General features: G+C 41.5%; 1 protein-coding gene across 1 annotated transcript in view; it reads right to left on the bottom strand.

Moving 5' to 3' along the window:
- The window catches only part of LOC124718638, a 526,059-nt gene that overhangs the window by 210,859 nt on the left and 287,867 nt on the right, over positions 1 to 27,333 (bottom strand). The window contains exons 5-8 of the mRNA XM_047244262.1: positions 19,756 to 20,043; positions 11,135 to 11,363; positions 5,377 to 5,595; positions 618 to 739 (exon numbers count right to left, since the gene is read on the bottom strand). Coding sequence (XP_047100218.1) covers positions 618 to 739; positions 5,377 to 5,595; positions 11,135 to 11,363; positions 19,756 to 20,043 — 858 coding nt within the window. The remainder of the gene's footprint in view (positions 1 to 617; positions 740 to 5,376; positions 5,596 to 11,134; positions 11,364 to 19,755; positions 20,044 to 27,333) is intronic.

Consider the following 27,333-nt stretch of genomic DNA (forward strand, 5'->3'; position numbering starts at 1 on the left):
GTGAGTATGGTTCGAAAAGTCCATGATACACTGCACACAGAAGGTTCTTGTCTGAATACTGTGATAGCTGCATCATTAAGAATATGACAGAGCTCAGTTTCTTACAGACATTATTAATACGTTTCTTCCATTCTAAAAATGACGCGTAGGTTTTTTTCTTTTTTTCCCCACTGTTACAATTAAAAATACTATAGCACTTTTAAGGTTTCCATTTTAATCATCATCATACTTTGAAATAACTTGGTGTATTGCTACACAAGAAAAAACAAAATTAAGAGTGTAACAGGATAACATTTGCCCACATATAAAACAAAGAAAACCAAGACTGTGTTATCACACGCTGCAATAGCTGTGATACTGAACCGTGTATTCACTCAGTACAAGCCTTCAATTACTTCTATTTCATAATGCAGCAGCAGCACTCCGTCTTCAGGCCACAAGTGGCCTCCATAATTACATCATTCTTAACAATATTCTAGATGAGACAACACTGCGCAATTTGCTCCTTTTTGAAAGAGGCTTGGGAGCATTAACTCGAAACAATTATGCCAATAAGGTTGCATTCACCTTCCTGACTGCGAGAAGAACACACACGAGAAACTAAACAACTGAATTACCTGGATGAGTTCTGCAACAGCAAGCAGTCCACCTAGGTGGCACATGGCGTGGCGATGCTCTTCATCAAACGATAGCTTCATGAGTGCTGCAATTGCTGGACCAGGGTGGTGGTCTGTTTCATCTGTTATAAAAATAATACACACTCAAAAATTGTGCAATGCTCACCGTTTGGTAATAAAAGTGGTGTGGATTTATTTTATTTTATTATTTCAATCCCAACTTTTCAACAAGAAACAATCATTTATGGTAAGGTAACAAGTGAAATGAGTTGTTTATTAAATGAAGCTTAAGAAATGTAGGTTAATGCTTAATGTCCCAACAGCACACAGATCATTATGAAAGAAGGAAGTTGTCAATAAATGCAAAATTATTGGTAGGCTTGTTGTTAACAACTATAAAGTGAGACTTTAACTCCTCACAGTTTGGATCAGAACAATATTAGTTATATTTTTGGTGTTCATGTCGTACATGGAAGTTATCAAATAACACATAAATGTTATAAATACTAAGTCAACTGGTAAACAGGCTAGGCTCAGCTAATATGATGGAGGATCGGAAAGAAACACAAAATAATTTTTTTATCCACTGGTATTGCGGTGGGAAGGTTGAAATTTCACTATGAGAGACTTCGAAGTTTGCACTACAGAGCATATTTTGTTTTCATGTACTACTCTAGCAAGAAAAGCCTGAACTATGAAACAAACATGGTGCACACGAAGCATAGTTCGATATTTGTGGGCCAAAGGACATAAAACAAGTGAAATTCACAGGGACATGTGTGGCACGTATGGGGACGAATGTTTGTCTCCAGGTGGTGTGTATTCTTCCAAGAGGGGCGTGTTAACCTTACTGATTTCCCACGCTCCAGGTGACCGGTAACAACGGCAACCCATAGAATGTCAGAGACATTGAGGCAGCAATTTTGAACAACCAGCGTGTGCAACTACAAACCTAATCACAGTGGTTCAACATTTCCCATGGTGTGGTATATGATACTGTTCATGGCGTGTTGAAATTTCGTAAAGTTAGCCCTCACCTGGTGCCTAAGAACCTGACAGGCAACCACAAAGGCCAGCCAATGATGACATGACTTTCTGAAATGACTGGTGATGAGTCATGAACATACCACTACACATCCAAAACTGAGCAGGCATCTATGAAGTGAAAACATGATGGTTCCCCTGTACGGAAAAAAATTCAAAGTGAGTCAAGTTGCTAGGAAAGTGCTTGCGACAGTGTTCTGGAATAGACATGGTGTGTTATTGGTGCACTCTGCTGAACATGGAACCACTGTGAATGCTGCAGCCTATATTACAACTAAGTTGCATCTTGCCTTACAGGACGAATGCCACAACATAATAATAATATTAATAATAATAATAATAATAATGGATGATAAATCAATGATCACGTATAATGTAGTCCAAACCTTGCTCCTAGTGAAGTTCAGCTTCTCACATAGCTAAGAATTCCTGGATGGGAAACATTTCATAAACAATGCCATCTTAATAACGCTGTAAGCTGGCTCAACGACCTGGTGGCAGCAAACTTCTTCTTCAGTATATTTGTCTTACAACTGGTTTCCACTAGACCCTCTCACCTTTCCTTTGTCCATCTCTCCTTTAATCTGCTGCTAACTTTGTGAATTTCTAATGTCAGCTAGCATCCCAAACCGTTTTCTTACTTTCCCTCCCTTTCCTGTAGTCTTCCCTTCTATAGCTCTCAGTCAGACGCAGTTTCTTCATGCTGTATCTCCCAACCAAGATGTTTCCCTCATTCTTACCATTTCCACTACCTTTCCTTCCTCTCCAATTGTTACAAAAACTTCTTTATTTCTCGTTCTGTCAGTGCATTTAACTTTCAGCATTTTTTCTCCACAACCACGTTTGAATACCACCCAAGTATTTTTCCTCTTTTCAACTGTACACATTTCACTGTCATGTAAAACTACACACCAGAAACACCCACCGGATGAAGCACAAAAGCACGGTACCTGACTATGACACGCAAATTGTAAAGCTCATTGAGCAACACAATTTCTTTTAAATAACAGAGACGATTAAAGGAAGACATCGAAGTAATACAGAGGCGGGTTACTAGATTTGTGAATGGTATGTTCGATCAACCTGCAAGTATTATGGAGATGCTTCTTGAACTCTAATGGGAATCCTTGGAGGGAGGATTATGCCATTTCTGCAAGGCACTGTTGTGCACATTTAGAAAAGAAACATTTCGTGCTTACTGCAGAACAACTCTACTTGCTGCCAACATACATTTCGCGTAGAGACCATGAAGATAACATGGAAGAAATCATGCCTCATACAGAGGCTTTTAGACAGCTTTTCTTCCCTTGTTCTATTTGCAAGTGCAATAGGAGAGGCTAGGACTAGCAGTTGTACATGGTACCCTTCGCCATGCAGTGTATGATGGTTCAGTTTACAGAATACGCATGTATATGTAGATTATGAAAGAAAATAAGCTCCAATGTTATAAGAAGGGATCTGAAAAATTTGCATCTATTTTTGGTGACATTTAAATGATTAGACATGCAAATTTGAAAAAAAAAAAAAAAAAAAAAAAACAACAAAAAACTGTCTCGCTATGTGCCCGAGGGCAAAGCTTAGCACTTTGAAACTAAAAATTAAAAACACGGGGTGAATGGAGAGCTTTTTGACTGGAATGTTTGCCTTTGCAAAAACTTCCACAGCTTTTCTTTTTCTCCAAAATGGTCTTTGTTTTCTTCTTCTGGCTCTGTTTGAGCATTCAACAAATGATTGCTTCCACTGAGAATCAGCAGAAATTAGCAGCTGGTGGGCAGTGTGTTCCTCTGATTTAAGGTGTTTCTAGACATTGTTTTTCTTTTCCCATCCAATTCAATGATTACAAAAGTGACAGAATATTAATTTCAATCTTTCATGGGCATTATTACCCATATAACTCATACTTGACAACACTACAGAGAGAACAGACAAGGTAGGACCAAAAATAACTCCATTCACAGATTAGAGGAAGACTTTTAGTGAGGTCGAAATACGTTGACAGGTTTTGTTTTCCGATCACTATATTGAAAATTGCAGAGATGATAAACTGGCTTTCAGCTGCAAATGTAAACGAACTAGAATTATGACCACCAGAGGAAAAGGATCCACACAGCGAAACAAGCCCCGACTCCCTCTCCTCTCACAAGGCAACCAGTCTACACCTTCGTTCTGTGTTTCTGCAAAAACAGAATAGACACATCGTCAAAGAGATTGCTGATCCCTTGCGGTGTTGCGAGTGTCGTAATCAGGGTCAGTCTGTCCACTTGCTTCAAAAAAAGAAAGGAAAGCAAAGAGCAATAAACAACATAAACTATTTAGTAACAGCTACCATTGCTAAGGTTGGCAGTGTTGCAGACATGTTAGTTCACACCTGAACTCTACCAGTATTTGATGCAACCACAACTCGAAACACCAGACATCTAAAGCTGCCACGTTTAAGTGTTCACTTTTAACCAACTTTTGAACTTTGGCTAGCAGACAAATGCACTCATTTCTTTGGTCTGGTATGCTAGTTCCATGGCTGACTGTTACATTGTATTACATAGCCATTCAACAGCCCAAAACTGACTTGGCACCAGAGCATCGAGTGCACAGACAAATTTTTATTTTGCAAATGTTATTTTTGTCACAAATGCGAATTTTTCAGGTCCACAGTTAAAAGTGACGGACTTCTTGTTAACAAAATATATTTCTTGAATTTAATTTTTTCTCTGCTGTGGACATGTACACACATCCTACTATGCCATTCTCCAGGTGTTGTTGACATCTATAAATGTGCCGCTAGAATTTTCCTACAGTGCTATGGATGTCTGAATGCGTCCTGTATTGTTGACCTCTCACTACCATGGACAAGTTACTTCCACATTTTGGTGAATAAAAACGTTTCGAGTATTTATCATATAAGATATATGCCTCAGTGTATGATATCATTTGCAAAAAATCTCGTGTAGATATGTTGAATCATTTATGAGGTATGACAAGTGTTATGACCCCCATGGTTTGTGATGAGCAAGGACATGAAAGGTCGCATTGTGTGCAACTGTCCTTCACATATAAAACCCAATAACTTGAGAACAAAATGAGATGTCATTCTGCCCTCAATTATAAAAAAATTTTGATACCTTATCAACCTTTCATTCACTGCAATCAATGAGCTATTATCAATCATACACAAAGTGTGCACAATGCATTTTTAGCTCTGCAAACTCTTTAAAATTTCGCTCAATGTTTTACCTAATTTGACGCAGCTCAGTAAGTATGATGGACAACAAACACAAATTCAGACCTTTATTGAGTGAAGATACCGGACTATAAGATATGCAAAAAACATTTTTTTTTTTTTTTCAGAAAATAATTTTTGAAAAATTGCACGATAAGTATTTCACATCGGCTGGAGCGCCGTCTCTCAGCACACGCAGCAGTATCTGGCGAGCAGTACAGCCATAACAAAAGCTGCGTCAGCACGGTATGCACAGAGCACGTCTGTAGCAGTGAAAGAGTTAAAGCTAAACAGTCATCGCTCCCCGATTGAACCTCACAGCATGAGAACAAAACAGGCAAATGTCAAAAAACTGAGAGAAGGAGAAGGAGAAGGAAGAAGCAGATGAAGGGGTAACAAATAACGTTTTGTAAACGCCTCGATCAATGCACCGCAGATTTGTAGGCGACTATAATTATTCAGATGTTAGGTAAGGTAGAAAGCAAAGATTCCACTGACCGTCCTGTGGGGAGGGCTGCCCCTGCAGCGTGGCCCTCAGGGTCTCGCAGTACTCGCGCAGCTGCTCCAGCAGGCGCAGCACGCGTGCCTCGCGCCGGCCGCGCCTGTCGGGCTCCGGCGTCGCCTGCACCACGTTACGCAGCGCACGCGCGGCTCGCGCCCGCACCTCCGCGCTCTGCCCCGGCGAGTGCAGCAGCTGCACCAGCAGAGGCAGGCAGCCTGCGGCACAGGAAAGAGGTACCTGAGCGAGCGGGAACTCCGACAGACAACTGACGAGGAAGCCGGGTTACTGTTTAATGTCCTATCCAAAACGAGGTCATTACGAACAGTGTGTGAGCTCAGGCTGGACCCAGATGGAGAGCGAAAACATACGTGACATTGTTAAAAGAACCGTATCTCACATTTTAGGGAAACTGTGGGAAACCTCAATCCAGATGGCAAGATAAGCACAGAAACCCAAAAACAAGTCAAACATTCTCTCCCCTAACACACCCAAATTACATATAATTGCTTCTCAGGGGTTGATAAACAAATCATTCAGTTGACCTCATCACGGTTCAAAAGAGAAGAAGACTGGCAGTCCATCAGTCACCAGGGTTGAAACAAAAGCCAAATATATGGTTCCTGCGTTTTTGAGAATGGCGGTACTATCACCTCTTGGAAGAATTGGATGGAAAAGAGAAGATATTAAAACATTAGTGCAAGAAATGTTAGTTCCCTGTTTTCATAATCAGGAGGACTTTTTTTCCTTTTTGTGAGTTTGTATCTTATGATAACAATATTCTCGAGTGGTTCATACTCCATTTAAATCGAGTTATGTTTCACAAAAGTTAATGATAAGAGTAACAAGTCAGGTACAGTGTTACAAACAAGGTCCAGCAATCCATTACACAAAGTTTGTTTTCATTGAGCAGTAAAAAAATCAATAACAGCTTTCAGAACTTTACTCTTCCTTACTGGATTTTTCTTTTTTAAAATTCAGTCTCGATTGCACCACGAATGCTACGAGAACATAGGTGACCGGTTTCGGTCGTATCACATGACCGTCATCAGACCTGTAATAGAAACCTTACTAGATTGACAATAAAATATAACCAAATGCTTATAAGGATAAAATACAATAAGACTTGTTATACCCATGGCATCCTTCGAAGATGGTAGGTGGAGCATTCTTCTCAGCTGCTGTGATGTCAACTGGTGTCAGCAAGTGATTGGCATACGCTTAAATACGAAGATGCTCCATCTACCTCTTCTCCCTCTACCTCACGTCAACCAATCAGTGTAAAACGGGTTCACATGATCGTCAAAATGTAAACAAAGTACAGTAATAACATAAAAACAGTTATGTATAAAATATCTCTTTACAACCATGGAACTACTTAAATATTGTATAAAATATCAATTAAAAGCTTTAAAATAACTGCACAGACAATGTATACTCAGTGTGCCATCTATGGGTTAAGGTGGTACTACCACAATGGTTTCAAAGTCAACGATGTTGTGAAGGTCTTTGGCATTGCGCATCATGTCAATATGTGAGTTGTGATTCAACTGCAAGTATACACCCATGCTAGATTCAGTCTGTCTGTCTTATATTAACTTTATTTGCCACTGGTGATATATGTAATAATGGAATGATCAGTTGCAGAGTGGTATGATATTACACATGATCGCTGTTCCAAAAATGTTTATTAAAATTATAGAGTTTTCCTTTTAATAGATCTTCATGTTTACAGTAAAATCTATTTTCATATACAAGAGAATAAAGAAAAAAAAATCAAAAGGGAATATGGCAACTGTGGGCTATCTTTTAACTTGAAGAATTCAGCTTATCCAGTTTTGCATTGTCAAAAATATCTCACATCATATTGATGTAGTGTGGCAATAAAAAAAAAAAATAAAATAAATAGAAATTTTTAAGTTATTACTTGTGCATGTAGACTGGAAACTTTATTTGCATGAATTTATCTAATATTAAAACATCGTACCCCAACAACTATCGTGGAATCTCTTTATTGTCAATAACATACGAAATTCTATCTAAAGCCCTACTAAACCGATCAGAACCTCAGCTGGATTCAAAACTAGGCGAATACCAAGGCAGATTCAGAAAAGGTCGATGACGCGTACAGTAAATCCTTAACTTTAAAAACTCAATGAAATATTTGCATAGTACTTCAAACAAAAGTTATGTCATCATGTTTGTTGACTTTAAAATAGCATATGACAGTATAGACCAAAAATCCCCTTTTGAAGTGTTAGCAGAAATTGGACTAGATCAAAGGACCACAAACATCATAAAAGAAACACTCACAAGACCGAATCCAAAGTAAAATTTATGGGAGAATTGAGCACAGAATTTGAAATAGACACAGGAGTGCGACAAGGGGATGGACTGTCCCCAGTGCTCTTCAATTGTACTCTTGAAAAAGCTGTTCGAGAATGGAGAAAAGCAGGTGCACCAGCACACAGATTGGGACCAAAACGTAAGGGCATAGAATTAAACTGTTCAGCATTTGCTGATGACATTGCACTGATCTCCAAAGGCATTATCGATGCACAGAAACAGCTAGAATTATTACAAGGGCAAGCAGCAAAAATAGTATTAGAAATTTCATTTGAAAAAACAAAATTTATGACTGAGACCAAAGATGCACCTTCTGATCTCAAAATTGGTAATAACTACATCTCTCAAGTAAAAGAACTTCAATATTTACGTGAATGGATTGCAGAAAATTGGACTGAAAAGAAATCTGTCAGATCAAAAGTCCAGAAAATGGAGATGGTGTTTCAGTTAACAAAAAACATTTACAACAAAAAGAGTCTCTCATGGAACTGCAAAATACAACACTACACAACAGTAATTAAACCCAAAGCTCTCTATGCATCTGAGACACTAAACCTTCAACACAGGACACTAAAAGGGGAATTAGAAGTGAAAGAATGTAAAACAATGACAAATATCCTAGGACCAAGAAGTAAAGATGGTGTGCATTATCCAAAACCAAATGCATAAAAATATAAAAATATCTCCAAAATAACAGACACAATGCGCATGAGAAGAATCCAATTCATGGGAAATTTAGAAAGAATGGACTCAAACAAGTTAACGCACAAAATCCACACATTTTTAAAGAACAAACCTACAAGACTGAACTGGTTCAAACAAACGGAAAAAAACCATGAGAGAATTAGGGTCTCAAATCTACACAAGAGAAATGAAATCAGAAAAATCACAAACACACGAGGTTTTGAGGAAGAAGAGACAAAAACTGATCGACATATGTGATCTGCGCAACAAAAACTAGCCCATTCATTGCGTATGAACTGGGAGAAAAGGAAGGCCAACAAATGTTGATTTATGCATGGTCCTAAGTGATTCATCCGTGAATAAGAAGAAGAAGAAGAAGAAGAAGAAGAAAAAGAAGAAGAAGAAGAAAACATCATACTTTTCAACGGATGTTGAGATTTGTTACGGGAAGCTATGTAATTTATTTATGTTATTTGTTATTACTTTCTGCATTGTTACTCTCTTCATGAGCTAGGAGTAGACTGATACATGAGTGTCTCAGGAAATTGCATAAATTTACTACAATCTCAGCAGTAAAAACACATCCATTCTGCACAGAAACAAGGCATGACAGTTTCATCGTTGGCAAACAATGTGATGGTATCCAGGATGAGATTTTCGCTCTGCAGTGGAGTGTGCGCTGATATGAAACTTCCTGGCAGATTAAAACTGTGTGCTGGATTGAGACTCTAAGTCGGGCCTTTGCCTTTCGCGGGCAAGTGCTCTACCATCTGAGCTACCCAAGCACAACTCATGCCCCATCCTCACAGCTTTACTTCCGCCAGTGCCTTGTCTCCTACTTTCCAAACTTCACAGAAGCTCTCCTGCGAACCTGGTAGAGCACTTGCCCACAAAAGGCAAAGGTCCCGAGTTCGAGTCTCGGTCCAGCACACAGTTTTAATCTGCCAGGAAGTTTCAATGTGATAGTAGTCAAGCTGTTACAAGTTAATTGGTGAGGAGTAATTTGTTTGTCAATTGTAGCTAATGTAATGCAAGAAATTATATTGTATTTTAAATTTTACAAATATTTCACCCATTCAACCAAATTTCATTTATCTAATGAAGCATCAATTAACTAAAATTGAAAGACTGTTGGAATTAATATTTTCCACACTACTATAAAGTGAACTCCACAGAATTTGTGTTTGTACAAGTGTATCAACACAAAAAAGTTCCAAGTTTTCGGCCGTGAAAACTGATGGAAATTTAAACTGGAAATACCATATAGTTGACCTGATAAAACATTCAGGTTCTGCTATATTTACCAAGAGAATGATGACCAATTTCAAGGACACAGAGATCTTTGTATACATGTATTTTGCACATTTTTGTACCCAGATGACCTGTGGGATGATGTTCTGCAGTAGCTTATCAATTAGACAAAGCATATTCATTGCACAAAAGAAAGTATTTAGAAGACGTTTGACGTCCGCATCCACCTTGCAGGCATTTCTTAAAGCAAACTGAGAATATTAACTAAAACCTCACAGTATATTTCTCTTTTTTCAATGGCAGAATGGGCTGTCAATGATCCATTGCAGTTTGAGAGTAATAGGTATATTCATCAATATAGTTGAACACTAAAAGGAAAAAGGAGGATATAAGATGAACATCAACAAAAGCAAAACGATGATAATGGAATGTAGTCGAATTAAGTCAGGTGATGCTGAGGGAATTAGATTAGGAAATGAGACACTTAAAGTAGTAAAGGAGTTTTGATATTTGGGGAGCAAAATAACTGATGATGGTCGAAGTAAAGAGGATGTAAAATGTAGACTGGCAATGGCAAGGAAAGCGTTTCTGAAGAAGAGAAATTTGTTAACATCAAGTATAGACTTGTCAGGAAGTCGTTTCTTAAAGTATTTGTATGGAGCGTAGGGATGTGTATGGGAGTGAAAGATGTGTATGGAAGTGAAAGATGGACAATAAATAGTTTGGACAAGAAGAGAATAGAAGCTTTCGAAATGTGGTGCTACAGAAGAATGCTGAAGATTAGATGGGTAGATCACATAACTAATGAGGAGGTATTGAACAGAATTGGGGAGAAGAGAAGTTTGTGGCACAACTTGACTAGAAGAAGTAATCGGTTGGTAGGACATGTTCTGAGGCATCAAGGGATCACCAATTTAGTATTGAGGGCAGCGTGGAGGGTAAAAATCGTAGAGGGAGACCAAGAGATGAATACACTGAGCAGATTAAGAAGGATGTAGGTTGCAGTAGGTACTGGGAGATGAAGACACTTGTACAGGATAGAGTAGCACGGAGAGCTGCATCAAACCAGTCTCAGGACTGAAGACAACGTCAACAACAACAACAACAACAACAACAATAGTTGAACACTAAAAGGAAAAATTATCTGCATTTCTCCGTGGCGAGCGTAACTTTTGCAGCAAAAAGAGAGTGAAATAATGCAGCTACAAAACCATAGGTCCATAGGTCTATAATGTCTGGCCAACATCAGAAATGTTTTCAGATTTAGATTCAATTTCATTCTCCTTCCCAATTTGTTTAATATCATACAGCAATTCTTGAATAGACTTAAACTAGTCAATAGCCAGATTGTAGCCATAGCTTTTCTGTAGTTTCCTCTGCAACCTACAGTTCAGCAGAGATGTTCCATAACACAACACTTACCACGAACACAAGCTACAAAACACGGAGCTACTTAACAACTTCTGAGTGACATACCAGACTGGCGCATGGCGGCGCAGCTCTCGGGCGAGCTCGACATGGCGAGCAGGGTGCGACTCATGTCCTGGCGCTCGTGGCGCAGCATTGACAGCAGGTTGTACACCATGTCCACCTTGTGGCCCAGCTGCTGGGAGCTGTACGACCGGCGCTCGCTCTCCAGGGAACATGCGCCGGAGGGGGGGCCCGCGCCATTTGACGATGTAAAGCTTACGGTGCTGGATATCTCCTGTTAGAACACACACACGTGTAGGGGTGGTACCAAAATATGGCAACAGTTGTGAAAAATGTGTTTACTGACTTACCTGTAGCTTAATGAGATGATTTATTATCAAATTAAATAAAAGCACTACTGAAGCCTTATTTCTAAGTTTACCTCAAAAGTAAATTTTTTTGTCTTTATTATTCTATACGTAACAAGTACAGTAAAATCATACAAACTCGTGCATATTATCCACTACACTTTTGTCCTGCAATAGTCACACATGTATAAAAGTGTGTGTGTGTGTGTGTTTGTGTGTGTGTGTGTGTGTGTGTGTGTGTTTGTGTGTGTGTGTGTGTTTTTCCCAAATTGCCACCTAAGCCACTGGATCAATTTCAATCAAATTTGGCACACAGAATACTTATTTGTCTGGAGGAAACAGAAGCTCCAATAGGGATGAGGCTGGTGGGGTGATAGGCGTTGTTAACTCCTACGCATAGGTAACCCCTGACATCTAGGCTGCTCTGCAGGATATGTACAGGGTGTCCAAAAAGTCTTTCCCTGATTACATAAATTGATAACTCAGGCTAGAAGTAAAATACAAATACGAAACTAGTGTCTAATTGTTTACAGACTATGAAAGTTTTTTTTTCTTTTTTAGGTTCGCAGTACGTAAGTAGTGGATGTGGTACAGTGCCCAAGAAGCCATGTTAACCAATCAGGAGAAGGCACAGTGTGTCCTGTGGTACCATGAGAGACGATCACCAACCACAGTGCAGAGACACTTCCAGACAACATTTGGAAGGAATCCACCTGTTGTCAAGAGCATTAAAGCCTGGTACGAGAGGTTCAAGAACACAGGATCGGTTGCTGACCTTCCGAGGTCTGGTCGACCAAGAACCTCAGCAGACAGGGTGGAAACTGTAAGGCCATCTTTTCTGCGAAGTCCGAAGAAATCGGTGCGCAGGGCCTCACGTGAATTACAGATGCGAAAAAGCTCTCTCCATGACATTTTACACAAACGTTTATTGTTTCGTGCATACAAAGTGCAAATCGTTCACGCCTTGTTGCCCAATGACAGTACACGTCGATATGACTTTGCGGTCGAAATGCTATCACGTATTGAGGATGATGATGGTTATCTCAGACGAATTGCCTTTTCCGACGAAGCGACCTTTTTTGTCAGTGGAGTAGTGAATCTCCATAACGTGCGCATTTGGGGTTCACAACCCCCTGGTGAGGTCATGGAGTGCACCAGAGGCAGTCCAAAGGTGAATGTTTGGTGCGCACTATTGCACGATCGAATTATCGGGTCATTCTTCTTCACTGAGGCTACCATCACATCTGCAGTGTATCTGGACATGTTGCAACTGTATGCTGTTCTGTATGCTGTACGCTGCTTCAATATCACCCCGATGTCTTGTTTCAGCAAGACGGTGCACCGCCTCATTGGGGTTTGGACGTCCGTGCCTATCTCAATATGACCGTTCCTGAGCGATGGATTGGTCGTTATGGGCCAACGGTTTGGCCTCCACGCTCTTCTGACATAACCCCATTAGACTTCTTTTCATGGGGTTATGTCAAGGACGAGGTCTACCAAACACGTGTACCAGATCTTGAAACGCTGCGGCAACGGATAACCACAGTCGTTGAATCGATCCCTCCAGTGATGTTGGCTAATGTGTGGGCGGAAATTGAATATCGCATAGATGTGCTACTTGCTACCAAGGGTGCTCATGTGGAAGTTTACTGATGTGTGAAAAAAACTTTGATAGTTTGTAAACAATTAGACACCAGTTTCATATTTGTATCTTACTTCTAGCCTATCAATTCATGTAATCATGGAAAGACTTTTCGGACACCCTGTAGTTTCGATAAGTGGCCTCATCCTCAAATACTGGATGAATATAGTCGGCATAATTTATTCGCCGTGAGTTGCGATTGCTCAAAACACGTATACCGTTTCTAATACTTTTTATGTTCAACTTTCAAACGTAACTTTATACCCCTTCATGAGTACATGGGAACAGCGATTTCATTTTTTTTAAAATTAGGTCAAAGTCATATGAAATATTGAAAATAAAATCATCGTTCCCATTGCAAGCTGTTAGGTAGGCAACCTTCAACTGGTACCATGCACCGTTTTAACCTTTTAGTCATACAGATACCAAAATGCTCGAAATATCCCTGAGAAACATTCGAGATTTTGTCGGAGGCTGGGCTCTGCTTTTTTAAAAAAAAAAAAAAAAAAAATTTTAACTTCGCTGATGGTACTCTTAAAAATCAGATGACAGCCGTACGGAGCTGAAACACGGACTGAGGTTCCGAAAGGGATGAACACACTGGTCTGCACAAGTACAACACAGCGTTGGCAGACTATGCACAGTATTGTTAGTCTCACTACTTTTGTCTCACACCTCGTATTTGTGGGGTGATGACTATGCTGTTTTAAGTGATCAAATGTGGAATGATTGCTGCATTTCTTTATATTCATTTCTAAATGTGTGCTAAGTCATTTCTCTTACAATGAAATGTGGAGACCAGAGAACAAGCAACTGATAAATGACAGAACATAGACAAACAGCAACACAGTGCTAAACCTATCAAAAGACTTGAAATAGATGTAAACACCCTCCCACCCTCCCCCCATACACACACATACACTCCTGGAAATTGAAATAAGAACACCGTGAATTCATTGTCCCAGGAAGGGGAAACTTTATTGACACATTCCTGGGGTCAGATACATCACATGATCACACTGACAGAACCACAGGCACATAGACACAGGCAACAGAGCATGCACAATGTCGGCACTAGTTGTGTGTATATCCACCTTTCGCAGCAATGCAGGCTGCTATTCTCCCATGGAGACGATCGTAGAGATGCTGGATGTAGTCCTGTGGAACGGCTTGCCATGCCATTTCCACCTGGCGCCTCAGTTGGACCAGCGTTCGTGCTGGACGTGCAGACCGCGTGAGACGACGCTTCATCCAGTCCCAAACATGCTCAATGGGGGACAGATCCGGAGATCTTGCTGGCCAGGGTAGTTGACTTACACCTTCTAGAGCACGTTGGGTGGCACGGGATACATGCGGACGTGCATTGTCCTGTTGGAACAGCAAGTTCCCTTGCCGGTCTAGGAATGGTAGAACGATGGGTTCGATGACGGTTTGGATGTACCGTGCACTGTTCAGTGTCCCCTCGACGATCACCAGTGGTGTACGGCCAGTGTAGGAGATCGCTCCCCACACCATGATGCCGGGTGTTGGCCCTGTGTGCCTCGGTCGTATGCAGTCCTGATTGTGGCGCTCACCTGCACAGCGCCAAACACGCATACGACCATCATTGGCACCAAGGCAGAAGCGACTCTCATCGCTGAAGACGACACGTCTCCATTCGTCCCTCCATTCACGCCTGTCGCGACACCACTGGAGGCGGGCTGCACGATGTTGGGGCGTGAGCGGAAGACGGCCTAACGGTGTGCGGGACCGTAGCCCAGCTTCATGGAGACGGTTGCGAATGGTCCTCGCCGATACCCCAGGAGCAACAGTCACCCTAATTTGCTGGGAAGTGGCGGTGCGGTCCCCTACGGCACTGCGTAGGATCCTACGGTTTTGGCGTGCATCCGTGCGTCGCTGCGGTCCGGTCCCAGGTCGACGGGCATGTGCACCTTCCGCCGACCACTGGCGACAACATCGACGTACTGTGGAGACCTCACGCCCCACGTGTTGAGCAATTCGGCGGTACGTCCACCCGGCCTCCCGCATGCCCACTATACGCCCTCGCTCAAAGTCCGTCAACTGCACATACGGTTCACATCCACGTTGTCGCGGCATGCTACCAGTGTTAAAGACTGCGATGGAGCTCCGTATGCCACGGCAAACTGGCTGACACTGACGGCGGCGGTGCACAAATGCTGCGCAGCTAGCGCCATTCGACGGCCAACACCGCGGTTCCTGGTGTGTCCGCTGTGCCGTGCGTGTGATCATTGCTTGTACAGCCCTCTCGCAGTGTCCGGAGCAAGTATGGTGGGTCTGACACACCGGTGTCAATGTGTTCTTTTTTCTATTTCCAGGAGTGTATAAAAAAACCATTAATATCATATACATATATTCCATAGTTGAAAAACCTCCAAAAAGAAGACAAAATGGTGAAATATTTATAATGCAGGACGTACAAGATCAGTTTCACCAGCATAACAGTACCACACATTCATGTAGTGCAAAAGTAATACACATACTGTAAATAATGAAATACATGGTGAGGACGGAAATGCCAGAGCCAAACTGTTTATAATTCACAAGTACAATGTCAGAATATGTCAGTGAAAATGTGTATGTATTTCAGGCCACTGAAGATGCTTCAAAAAAGTTGAGCCAAAACATGTGTGGTAAATATAAACTGCATTTATTCAGCTGCAGAAATACATGAGCTAAAAACGATTTTTCCTCTTCCTTTCATTATTCCCTATGTAGAATCACAGATAGCTCCTTTAAGGATTGTGTTTTTCTTCTTCTCCTCCTAGCACATCTTCATCCTTTCTCTTCGTCTCTCCCACTCACTTTTCAAGGTCTTCAGTATCCTCTTCACTTGTCCGCTTCACTGGTTATTCTCTGTCCTTATCCTATATCCTCTTGCCCTATCCATCGTTTCCCATACACTTTTGTTATTCTATGACCCTCCAAAACTTACACCTTTTCATCCTGGTTTTACCTTATAATTGTTCTGCACTGTGTGTCCCTCTTGTTACATAGTCTCAGCTGTATACAGAACCATTGCTCGTCTGTAAATACAGGGTGATATGTTTAGATACCAGAAAAGAAAAACATTATATACAAGAAACGATGCACATTTACTGCTTATTAACAGTACATACAGAATGCGGCACTGATCAACCTCATGTCCACGTCGCACCGTGTGGCGCATTTCTGGAGTGATTTGCTGAAAGGCCGCTGTAATCTGCCTATGCAGATTGGCAAAATTCTGTGCACTTTGTGCATACACAGTTGACTTGACGTAGTCCCACGCAAAAGATCTGTTGACATTAGATCCGTCTTCAGCTCTGCTAAGCGGTGGAGTGACTTTTATGGGCAAGTCACAGCTTGTTGAATATCTTGCTTCTTGTTTATATCGTACAACCTTCCACCTGGATGAAGTATCTGCAGTCCATTTTGCAAGAACATGCTGTACCATTTATAATGTCTCAATGTCATGGGACACTTGACAGCTCACTGCGTGTCTATGGCAAATGAAAATTTTGCATACCATACAACACATTGAGCGTGTTGTTGTGGCATTACGATCATTTCCAGTTAACATCTGGTGTTTGCGCTGTGAGTTATGCACTCCGTACAAAATATTTGCGATATATGACATTCGTGCTGTGAACTATATGCTGTCAGCTTTCCTCCTGGAGCATGGTCACTCACTGTTAACTCTCATAATTTTAATGTACATTACAGAAAACTGCTCAGAGATATATATGTTAACTTAATAAATATAAAACAGTATATATCTTTCGTCATACATAAGGCCCATATCATCTTCATCATTATAATATTAATACGTGAACACGAAAACTGGAGTACCAATTTTTAATATTAATTGTACAAGGAAGCCAATGAAACATATAATTCGAAAGGTACTTTGCCATAGATGTGCACAAAGGCAAAATCACATGCATTCGTAGCCATGGCAAAAGGAAGTAGAATATTTCTATATTCATAACCTTGATGATAACTTCTCTATCAGACACTAAAATCTCCAATAAGTGAACATCCACTAGTGGAGTGCTGCCTAACTTCTGCCCTCAATACTAATCAGGTTCTGTGGTAAAAATGAAACATGAAAGTAAAAATGTTTCGTGAAATCGAATTCTATGGACGTTGATATTTAAATGTTGCAGAGGGTTCATTTGCAGTAACAAACGCGCAATAAGCAGCTACAATGTCACAGCTGCTACTTCATTTATGTTGTCAGTAGTGGAAAATGAAATTTAGTAAAGAAATCATTAGGGGCAACAATCGTTTATTAGCATCATTTTTTTCTCATTTTGAATAGCTACGATTTTCCTTATTGCACAGAAACTATGCTTGTTTAAGGTGATGCCTCGAAGAACAATAAAGAGTTGGACTGAAAGACAAAGCGATAGAGGGACACGACTTTTTCATAGACAAAGTAATAGGAATAACGTGGATGCTGATAATCATAATGCTATTCCTGTTTTTAAAAGATAAGATTTAAATGTGCACTAAACATAATTTCAAATAATTTTAAGAGTTATTATTGCAGTTTGACGAATTTACAGTCCATATTTAGTAATGCGAATCATATCACATCTGCTGTTACTTTACGCGACATAATGGCACTCGCATTGTGTTGTCATAAGTTATTTTGCCCTCAATACACAAAATTTATTTTTCAATATTGAGCACTCACTTCAAATGATCAAACAATGAAAGGGAAATCATGCTAGGGGTCATTTCTGACGCTAAAATTTCAGAGTTCTGCATGGAGTGTATCACTTTTGATATAGACGGCATTTTTTATCGCACGTCAGATCCACTGATTCAGTTGGTCAAATATCGAACGCAGGCAACACTAGTCTCTATTATTCCCTCATTCTTCATGTTGTATATTCTCCCAGATATGGTACTGGTGTTTCCCAATCCCCAGTAGTACCCAGTGTCTCAGTCTTATTACAGGCAAACCTCAGTTACACTCCTCAGGCTACCTCACTCACATTGAAGAGTTATTTATTCCTTTATGTCTTTTTCTGTATCTCAATGCCGTCATAATAATAACGGGTGATCAAAAAGTCAGTATAAATTTGAAAACTTAATAAACCACGGAATAATGTAGATAGAGAGGTACAAATTGACACACATGCTTGGAATGACATGGGGTTTAAAAACACAAAATGTCTGACAGATGGCGCTGGACAGCAAAACGTCAGTGACTACACATGACAATCTTGTATAAAAGGAGCTGTAATGAGGAGAGAATCAGATGCACCAGCAGTAACAGCATGTTGATGTTGCCTGAAAAGGCGCTTTTAGTGAAGCTGTATTGTCAGAATGGGGAAAGTGCTAGTTCAGCGTTACCATCCTATCACCATAGAAAGGGGATTCGAACGAGTAAAAGTCCGTTGACAAATGCAGCTGTGGCGAGAATGATTTCGAAGTTCGAAGCCACGGATTGTTTAGACGATCGACCCCGTAGTGGCCGACCGAGCACAAGGCTGCTGAGAAAGTTCAGGAAGAAATGGAGACTGTAGCGGGTTCGTCTATGCACGGGGAAGTCAGCGCTCGTGCAGTCGCACGTCGCACCGGCACTCCATACACTACCGTTTGGTTGGCACTGAGGCGTACCCTCCGATGCTATCCGTACAAAAGCCATCGGCATCACAAACTGTTACCTGGCGATTTAATGAAGCGAAGGGCATTTGCGGTGTCGGCCTTACAAAAGATGGCGGAAGATGACGATTGGTCGAGTAACGTGTTGTGGACCGACGAAGCTCATTTCATGCTCCGAGGGTCTGTCGACACCCACAACTGCAGAATTTGAGCTATCGAAAATCCTAGAACTGTCGTGGAAACTCCATTGCACGACGAGAAAGCCACAGTATGGGTTGGATTTACCACACCTACCATTATCGGGCCTTTTTTCTTCGAGGAAATGTGTGATTCTGGTTTTGTAACTGCTACCGTGTCGGGTGAGAGGTACGCCGATATGTTACAGAATCGCACCATCCCCAGCCTGGCTGATAAACACCTGCTGGAACGTACGATGTTTATGCAGGATGGCGCTCCACCCCATATTGCCAGATGCGTGAAAGATCTCTTGCATGCGTCGTTTGGTGACGATCGTGAGCTCAGCCGCCACTTTCGTCGCGCTTGGCCTCCCAGGTCCCCAGACCTCAGTTCGTGCGATTATTGGCTTCGGGGTTACCTGAAGTCGCAAGCATATCGTGATCGATCGACATCTCTACGGATGCCGAAAGACAACATCTGACGCCAATGCCTCACCATAACTCCAGACATGCTTTACAGTGCTGTTCACAACATTATTCCTTGACCACAGCTATTGTTGAGGAATGATGGTGGACATATTGAGCATTTCCTGTAAAGAACATCATCTTTGCTTTGTCTTACTTTGTTATGCTAATTATTGCTATTCTGATCAGATGAAGCACCATCTGTCGGACAATTTTTGAACTTTTGTATTTTTTTGGTTCTAATAAAACCCCACGTCATTCCAAGCACGTGTGTCAATTTGTACCTCTCTATCTACATTATTCTGTGATTTATACAGTTTTCAAATTTATACTGACTTTTTGATCACCCGGTACATCTACCTACTGAGGACTGACAAAGAGACAACATTACAAAAGCACAGCAGCGACAGCAGACGCTACCTGGCTGCCGTTGAGCTGCGCGTGGAGACCCCTGGGGTTGCCACTGCCGGCACCCAGAGAGCTGGGCCCACTGTGCCACAGGCTGTGCTCCACGGGCCACGTGCCATGGTACAGCGAGGTCAGCCGGTCCCGGTCGCAGCCGGGCTCCGACGTCGACATCGGGCTGTCGTGCGGGAGCGCCGGCCTCCGTTCCTCGCCTTCCAGCTGGCCGGGCGACGGCTGTTCTGTCCTGCTCGCTCCCAGCCTGGAGTTACTCTCTGTCTCCACTTCTTCTAATTCGTTCTTTGACTGTAACAGGTAAATATTAGATAATGTCTGAAGCATTTTTGCTTCTCAACAGAACACGCAATAACAGCATACAAACACATAACAGAATGTGACTTCTGAAATTTTCCCGGCGTATTTCTGCTTCTAATAATTTCCGGGTATACAGCCGGATCCCGTCGACATTCTGCCACGATATTTTGGCCCGGAGACGTCCGGCCATCATCAGGTGAGTACACAACTATTGAAGAGCCCAGGTGCAGTCGCGGTATTTATGCCAAATCTCGCGCATGCCTGAAGGCAGCACGTACAACGCGGCTATGCTGCGCATGTCAACACTTGACGTATGCGCTATAGGATGCCAGTACATTTCGCATGCGCGAGATTTGGCATAAATACCGCGACTGCACCTGGGCTCTTCAGTAGTTGTGTACTCACCTGATGATGGCCGGACATCTCTGGGCCAAAATATCGTGGCAGAATATCGACGGGATCCGGCTGCATACCCGGAAATTATTAGAACATAACAGAATGTTTTGCATAACTTGATGTAGTAAGGAAATGGTACAATATGTGGTAAAAGTTACAAAGTAGACACCCTCAGGAATTTTTTACAGTTTGTGGATGAAGTATGTACATGTATGTACATGCCTCGATCATGGATGTGTGTGATGTCCTTAGGTTAGTTAGGTTTAAGTAGTTCTAAGTCTAGGGGACTGGTGACCTCAGATGTCAAGTCACATAGTGCTTACAGCCATTTGAACCATTTTTGAAACGCAACTGAAAGATTAGAAAACAAATAAGTCACCTGGTCCGAATGGGATCCCAGTTCGGTTTTGCAGAGAGTATTCTATGGCACTGGGCCTTTGATTACCTTGCATTTATAGTGAATTTCTCGCCCAGTGCGAAGCCCCAAACGACTCGAGGAGAACAGAGGTGGCTAAAGTTTAGACGAAGCATAGAAGAACGGACACAAAAAATTACATACCAGTATTATTAACATCGGTTTCTAACAAAATTTTATGATATGTTATGTTAACTGGGGACCTAGAAACGATGGAGAGGCTCCGTCCCCACTGCAGCCGCAGTGGTCCACAACCCCACGACAACTACCGCAGTCCACTTCACCCCTCCGCCGCCCCACACCGAACCCAGGGTTATTGTGCGGTTCGGCCTCCGGTGGACCCCCCAGGGAACATCTCACACCAGAAGAGTGTAACCCCTATGTTTGCATGGTAGAGTAATGGTGGTGTATGCGTACGTGGAAAACTTCTTTGCGCAGCAATCGGCGACATAGTTTAGCTGAAGCGTAATAAGGGGAACCAGCCCGCATTCAGCGAGGCAGATGGAAAACTGCCTAAAAACCATCCACAGACTGGTCGGCTCACCGGACCTCGACAAAAATCCGACGGGCGGATTCGTGCCGGGGACTGGCGCTCCTTCCCGTCCGGAAAGCCATGCGCTAGACTGCACAGCCAACTGGGCGGGCTATGTATGCACATAATAAACATCAAAATACTGATCAAAGACTTGTCCATTATGTAATATGTGTTTTCTAAATTTACCAGGCAATTTTAGCTTTGATGAAAAAAAGTGTGTGAATTAAGGCAAAGTGTGTTTAAATATGACACTAACGTAAACATCAGGCTATGCTCTAGGTGAGTCTATTACCATAAACTTAATCTGACATTTACATTCCTCAGCTTTACCGACTCTCAAGCAAATTATCCCCTTCAGACCTAACCTAGATATAGTAAAATAAAAAGACAAAAAGATGATGTTTGCAGATGGTATGGTAATATGGGGTGATAAAGAGGTAGATGTACAGTTACAGCTTGATGCGTGGAAGGAAATAATGAAAAGGTATGGATTAAAAATAAATAAACATAAGAGTGAAGTAATGGTATTTGGAAGAGAGAAAGGGATCGAGAGAAATATTACCTTGAATGGAGAACCCCTCAAAGTGGTAGAAAGTTTCACTTATTTAGGGAGTGAAATATCTAGGGTTGGAAGAATAACTAACAAAATTAATAGGAGGTTACAGAAGGGAGGAAATTCCTACCAAACAATAAAACACCTGGTTTGGAACAAGGAAGTTTCATAAAAAGCAAAACTCCTTATTTATAAGAACTATTACTTCCCTATTGTCACCTATGGTGGAGAAACATGGACAGTGACAGAAAGGGACTGGAGCAGACTGCAAGCAGGGGAAATGAAATTTCTCAGAGCAGTTAAGGGAAAAACAAGAATGGACAGAGTAAGGAATGTAGAGATTAGAAAGGACCTTAAACAAGAAAGTATGAGAGAAGAAATTGAAAAAAAGAGATTAAGATGGTATGGGCATGTTAAGAGGATGCATGGGCAGAGACTCCCCAATATTATGGAAGAACTAAAGATGGATGGGAAAAGACCAAGAGGGCGCCCAAGAACACGGTGGAAAATGGGAGTGAGAATATCTGTAGACAGGAGAGGTGTGACCTGGCAGCAAGTGGAGGAAAAAAAGTGGTGGGAGGACCGAGCCAAATGGAGAGGACTCGTCAGCACCCAGACCCGGCAGTAGCTGGAGCAGGATTTGGATATAGATAGATAGACCTAACCTAGACCTGGGTCTGTGCTACAGGTAAGTCTGTCAAAGGAGAAAGGAAGATTAAATTGTAATGTCCAGTTGACAACATTGTTTTTAGAGACAGCACAAGCTCAGTTTATGAAAGCATAGGTGAAAGATATGGCTTTGCCCTTTCCAAAGGAACCATCCTGGCACTTGCCTGGAGCACTTTAGGGGAATCATAGAAAACATAAATTTGACAGCTGGATGGGAATTCAAACCACTTTCCAGAATGCAAGGGCAGTGTGCTAACCAGTGCACCACTCACTCGTGTAAGTTTGTTACCAGAACCAAAATATCAGAGGGATCCAATAACACCCTCTAATAGCAATATGTTTCAAAACCTCAGATAAACTGGAATACATTACATGGAAACATGCACGATACACAACATGTGCATGAGCCTAGAGGGAACTGTAAGAATGAAAGGCTTAGGGAGCTATACATGGGATGCACTCTTCCTCCTCTACTTTTCAATCTGTACAGTTCAGAAATTCCTGTTACAAACTTTTAGGACTTGTAGAGGGGTGTGAGTAGACAATATTTTCACTGGAAGCTGTGTCCAGAAATGTACCATTTCCATGCTACAAATTTTTGAAGACACATTAGTACTGCAACTACTTTTACAAGCAATTGATTAGGCATGACCCAGTACATTACTTGTCTTACAATTCCACTCATCAGTAGCCAAAGAAATTATTCGTGTACTCGTTGATGGGTTCTCTTCAATATAATGCAGCAGGGCCTCCTCTAATGTGGGTGTGTGGAGTCTCCTTGGAGCAATACAGTCATACCTGCTTGCAGTGAAGGTAGGTGGCAAAAATAGTATGTGATGGAGTCTGACACTGTGTAAAACAATCTCGATAAAGACGATGTGCAGTTCTTCCGTTACCGTGATTTTTGACATTCAGAAGGATTATGTCACTGTACTGTGCAAACATGTATTCAACCATGTTGCTCTAACACTCACAGACACGCGAACGAGGCTCGAATCAGGTCAGAGAGGTAGAGCAGACATGAAGTGACATCAGCCATCTGACGTAACCACCCTCAAAATGATTATCCTGTCACATACCTACCTAACAAACACGTTCTCAAAAGGCTGCAACACGGGAATGATCATTCAAAATATTATGTACTCACTCCCCTCTACAAGTCCTAGAAGTTTGTAACAGGGATTTCCAAACACTCTGCATATCATTGAAGCAATGAAACAAAGAAATAAAGGTTCAGGAGAGGGATTAAAACTCAGAATGAAAAGATATCAATAATAAGATTCCCGGTAAAAGTTTAGAAGCGGTCATCTACACTCTAGCTTCGAAGAGTTCATAATAGTATGCTGGTATTTGGTAACACCTGTTGCGAATGCTTGTGGTAATTTAAGACAGCAAACCAGCTGATTTGTATAGCCAATCATGTAACAATATGTTTTCATACTGATTGCAGAACAGATAACAAGTGTTTAATGTAACAACATTAACATAGACGTTGCTAGAGTGCAATGATACAGAATTTTCAGAGAAAAACACTTTATTTGATAATTTTTTTGGCAGGTTCCTGGATGCATGTGAACACAAAAATAATGGAAAATCCAACTATCAGCTACCAAGCTAACAGACTTCAGCCTACACTGTAGAAGATCAGTCTGTCATATTAACCAAGATTTAATATTCATGTTAGCTGGCTTTGCTAACTTACAACCAGTCACCTGTCAATAAACCTAGACGTCGAGCTATGCTACGTATCAGTCCACCACGACACACTGTACTCAACTTTTGAGACGAAATCATTAATAATATTTTAACATACATAGTGAAAGTGCTGTATATAATGATAGTAGAAAAGCTACAATGAGGCCAAAGCAGGCAATGAAAAAAGGGCTCCCCCACAACACGAGTAATACGTGTCTTTTGTCACCACAACCAGGACTCGTATATGTGGGGAAAGCATACATTTATAACATTTCATATCTTTCTGCTTGACATGGAGACGCATTGCTAAAACCTGGTCTGTAGCACAGTGCATGGACGGCCCTCTAAAATTTGGCAAGAGTCACTGATGACATTGCTGTCCTTTATGACAATGAAGAAGAATTACAGGACCTGTTGAATGAAATGAACGGTCTAATGAGCAGAGACTACGGATTGAGGATAAACCAAAAAAAGACAAAAGTATCGAGGAGCAGCAGAAATGAGATTAGGAGCAAACCTGACTTCATAATTTTAGTACTAGAAAAAGTGAAGCAAAATAACGCATGCCAGATGAATAAATGAAAGCAAATGAAGCAGACTATCACATCCAAATAGCGCATTTCTTATCAAAAGGATTCCACTAGCATTTTACATAGACCTTAACTTGGCAGAAGAAATTTCTGGGAATGTGGAATACCCTATAGAAGTGAATCATGGATTGTGTAAAAACTGGAAAAGGAGAGAATCAAAGCATTGGATATGTGTTGCAGAATAACGCTGCCATTGGGTGTAATTGCTACGCTGAGGTTAAAAAATTGGCACAGGAGAGAAATTCTGGTGGGCTCCATCCGAACACACAAAAAACTTATGGCAGGAAAAGTGGAGGTGGAATGGTGAAGGAAATGTACAACTCAGTGACAGTTATATGATAATCTTCATAAAAATATGACTATTACATTTTCTTATATGACTCTAGAGAATTCCAAGACATATCAAGCCAACCGCAAATGTCTGTCATATATGATTTAAACACTATGCACACAAGACAAGACGCTTCAAAACAAAGTAAACAAAAATGTATATATGATTAACAGGCGAAAAGAAAAATAACACTGAGTGTTTCATGAAATTAAATATCCCAATTCTGTTGATGTACTCTGAGCCGTGCTCTCTCCCAACTATGCGTTTTCAAAAATTTCACTGTCTATCTGTGTTTGGTTTCCCGCCCTTGTCACGGTTACGTCATGGTTCTTCTTCCTTCTATGTGTGGCAGCAGTGATGTGTATCGATATTTGCGCCATGTACCATCTTTGGTTTGGTGCATACAGTTTCCAGCAAGGGGGTCTGGGGGGAGTCTGTCGGTTGTTGCGGACGAGGGAAGTTATCCGCGCGGTACGGTCGGCTGGGGCCGCTGGCAGTGCAGTGTCGGAGCGTGTGTGGAGCTGTCTGATCACTACGAGCTTCGTGGTTCACCGACGCAGGGCGTCAAAGTTTAGTAGTGGTTTCAACTACCCGAGCCACATCTTTCATGTTGTGGTGGTCCGCTTATGTGGTTTGCTGTTAGGCAGGTTTTCCGGTAAGTAACACCGAGTGGTTCTACTGCTGAAATTTTACCGCCATGCGGTGCAATTAACTATTTTGGTTGACTACGATTTGAGTGAAGCAGTGGAATTCTCTGTCTTGTGGCCGTTAGTGTTCTGGTTACCTGCCCTGGGCACTGACGTAAATTCAGGCAGTGTTCTTTTCAGCGAGTTAACTATTACCGTGTTTCAAATTCAAGTGTACCAGCGGAATTCTCTGCCCTGTGGCCGTTAGTGTTCCGGTTACCTGCCCTGCCCACTAATGTAATTTCAGGCAGTGTCCTTTCCTCACCTGTTGTTGCTGTCCAACATGGTGTGTAATTTTGACAGCTAATATGTACTCCACTGTGGTTATCATGTTTGCAACATTGCCGGTTGGGGTTCTCATGTACTGATTGATGGGAAGCAAGTTGTTGTGTCGGTCGGTCCGTGGCTGCCCCCTGATTGGGTTCCGATGGATCAAGTATAGTTGGGCTCACCACCTGCCTAAGCGAACGAGGGCAGACCGACCTCCCTGGAGGCCTTCTGAGTGCCACCGGTGTTTAATTATCTGTTGTCAGCTATTTTAAATTTTAGGCTTATGGTTATCGTTTGTTTCTTAAAATTTTGCAAAATTAATTTTTAAATTTACCTTTCAAGCTTAAACACTGTGGCCTTCTGCATTTAAAGATTATGGTAATATATTTTGAAATTTTGAAGTTTGATTGTGGCCCTCAGCCATTTGTATTGCACTTTGCATATGTTGTTTTTTTTAATTATTTTATTGCTATCTTAATTGGACTTATATCTTGTTAAGATTTCTTGTTGAAGACCTTCAGCTGTGAAAGAGTTGCTAAATTACAATAAATGACAATTAGAAGCACAAACTGACCTCAACCCTTGGCCCTTTCCACAATCCTATTACCTGTTCTGCCCAGCGGGTTTAGCGGGCGTCTCATACTCATTGTAAACTGGACTGTGTCACATGTAGGAAATATTTGCCAGTCAATCTCATAACTATGTAAGGAGCAGCACGCTGGGAATTGTGACACACCACTTTACACTGTTACAATGACATTCTTTCCACTATTTAATTAATAGCACTGTGAACCTAGAATATGTTCTGTGTCAGATGAAACACAAGATGTTAAAATCTTCAGGAAGGAGGGAACATTACAGTTTATCATCTCTTTAAGTATTGGGGCATTAGAGAAAGTGCCCACACACTGAGTGGGAGAGGATGAGAAAGAAATCTGGCTGTGTAATTTTTGAGAGAAGTATTTGCCTTTAGTAATTCAAGAAACCCACAGAAAATCTACATATGAGTTCCTGGACATGGATCTGGTCAACTGTCCTCTAGAATGCGAGTTCATTAACCTATCAGAGCACAATGTGACTCAGTGGGAATATTCAGAACAGCAGCACAATGTATAGTACAAAACTCAGCTGCACGTAATTA

This window comes from Schistocerca piceifrons, chromosome 10 (assembly GCF_021461385.2).
Source record: "Schistocerca piceifrons isolate TAMUIC-IGC-003096 chromosome 10, iqSchPice1.1, whole genome shotgun sequence".
In the NCBI taxonomy this organism is placed as follows: Eukaryota; Metazoa; Arthropoda; class Insecta; order Orthoptera; family Acrididae; genus Schistocerca; species Schistocerca piceifrons.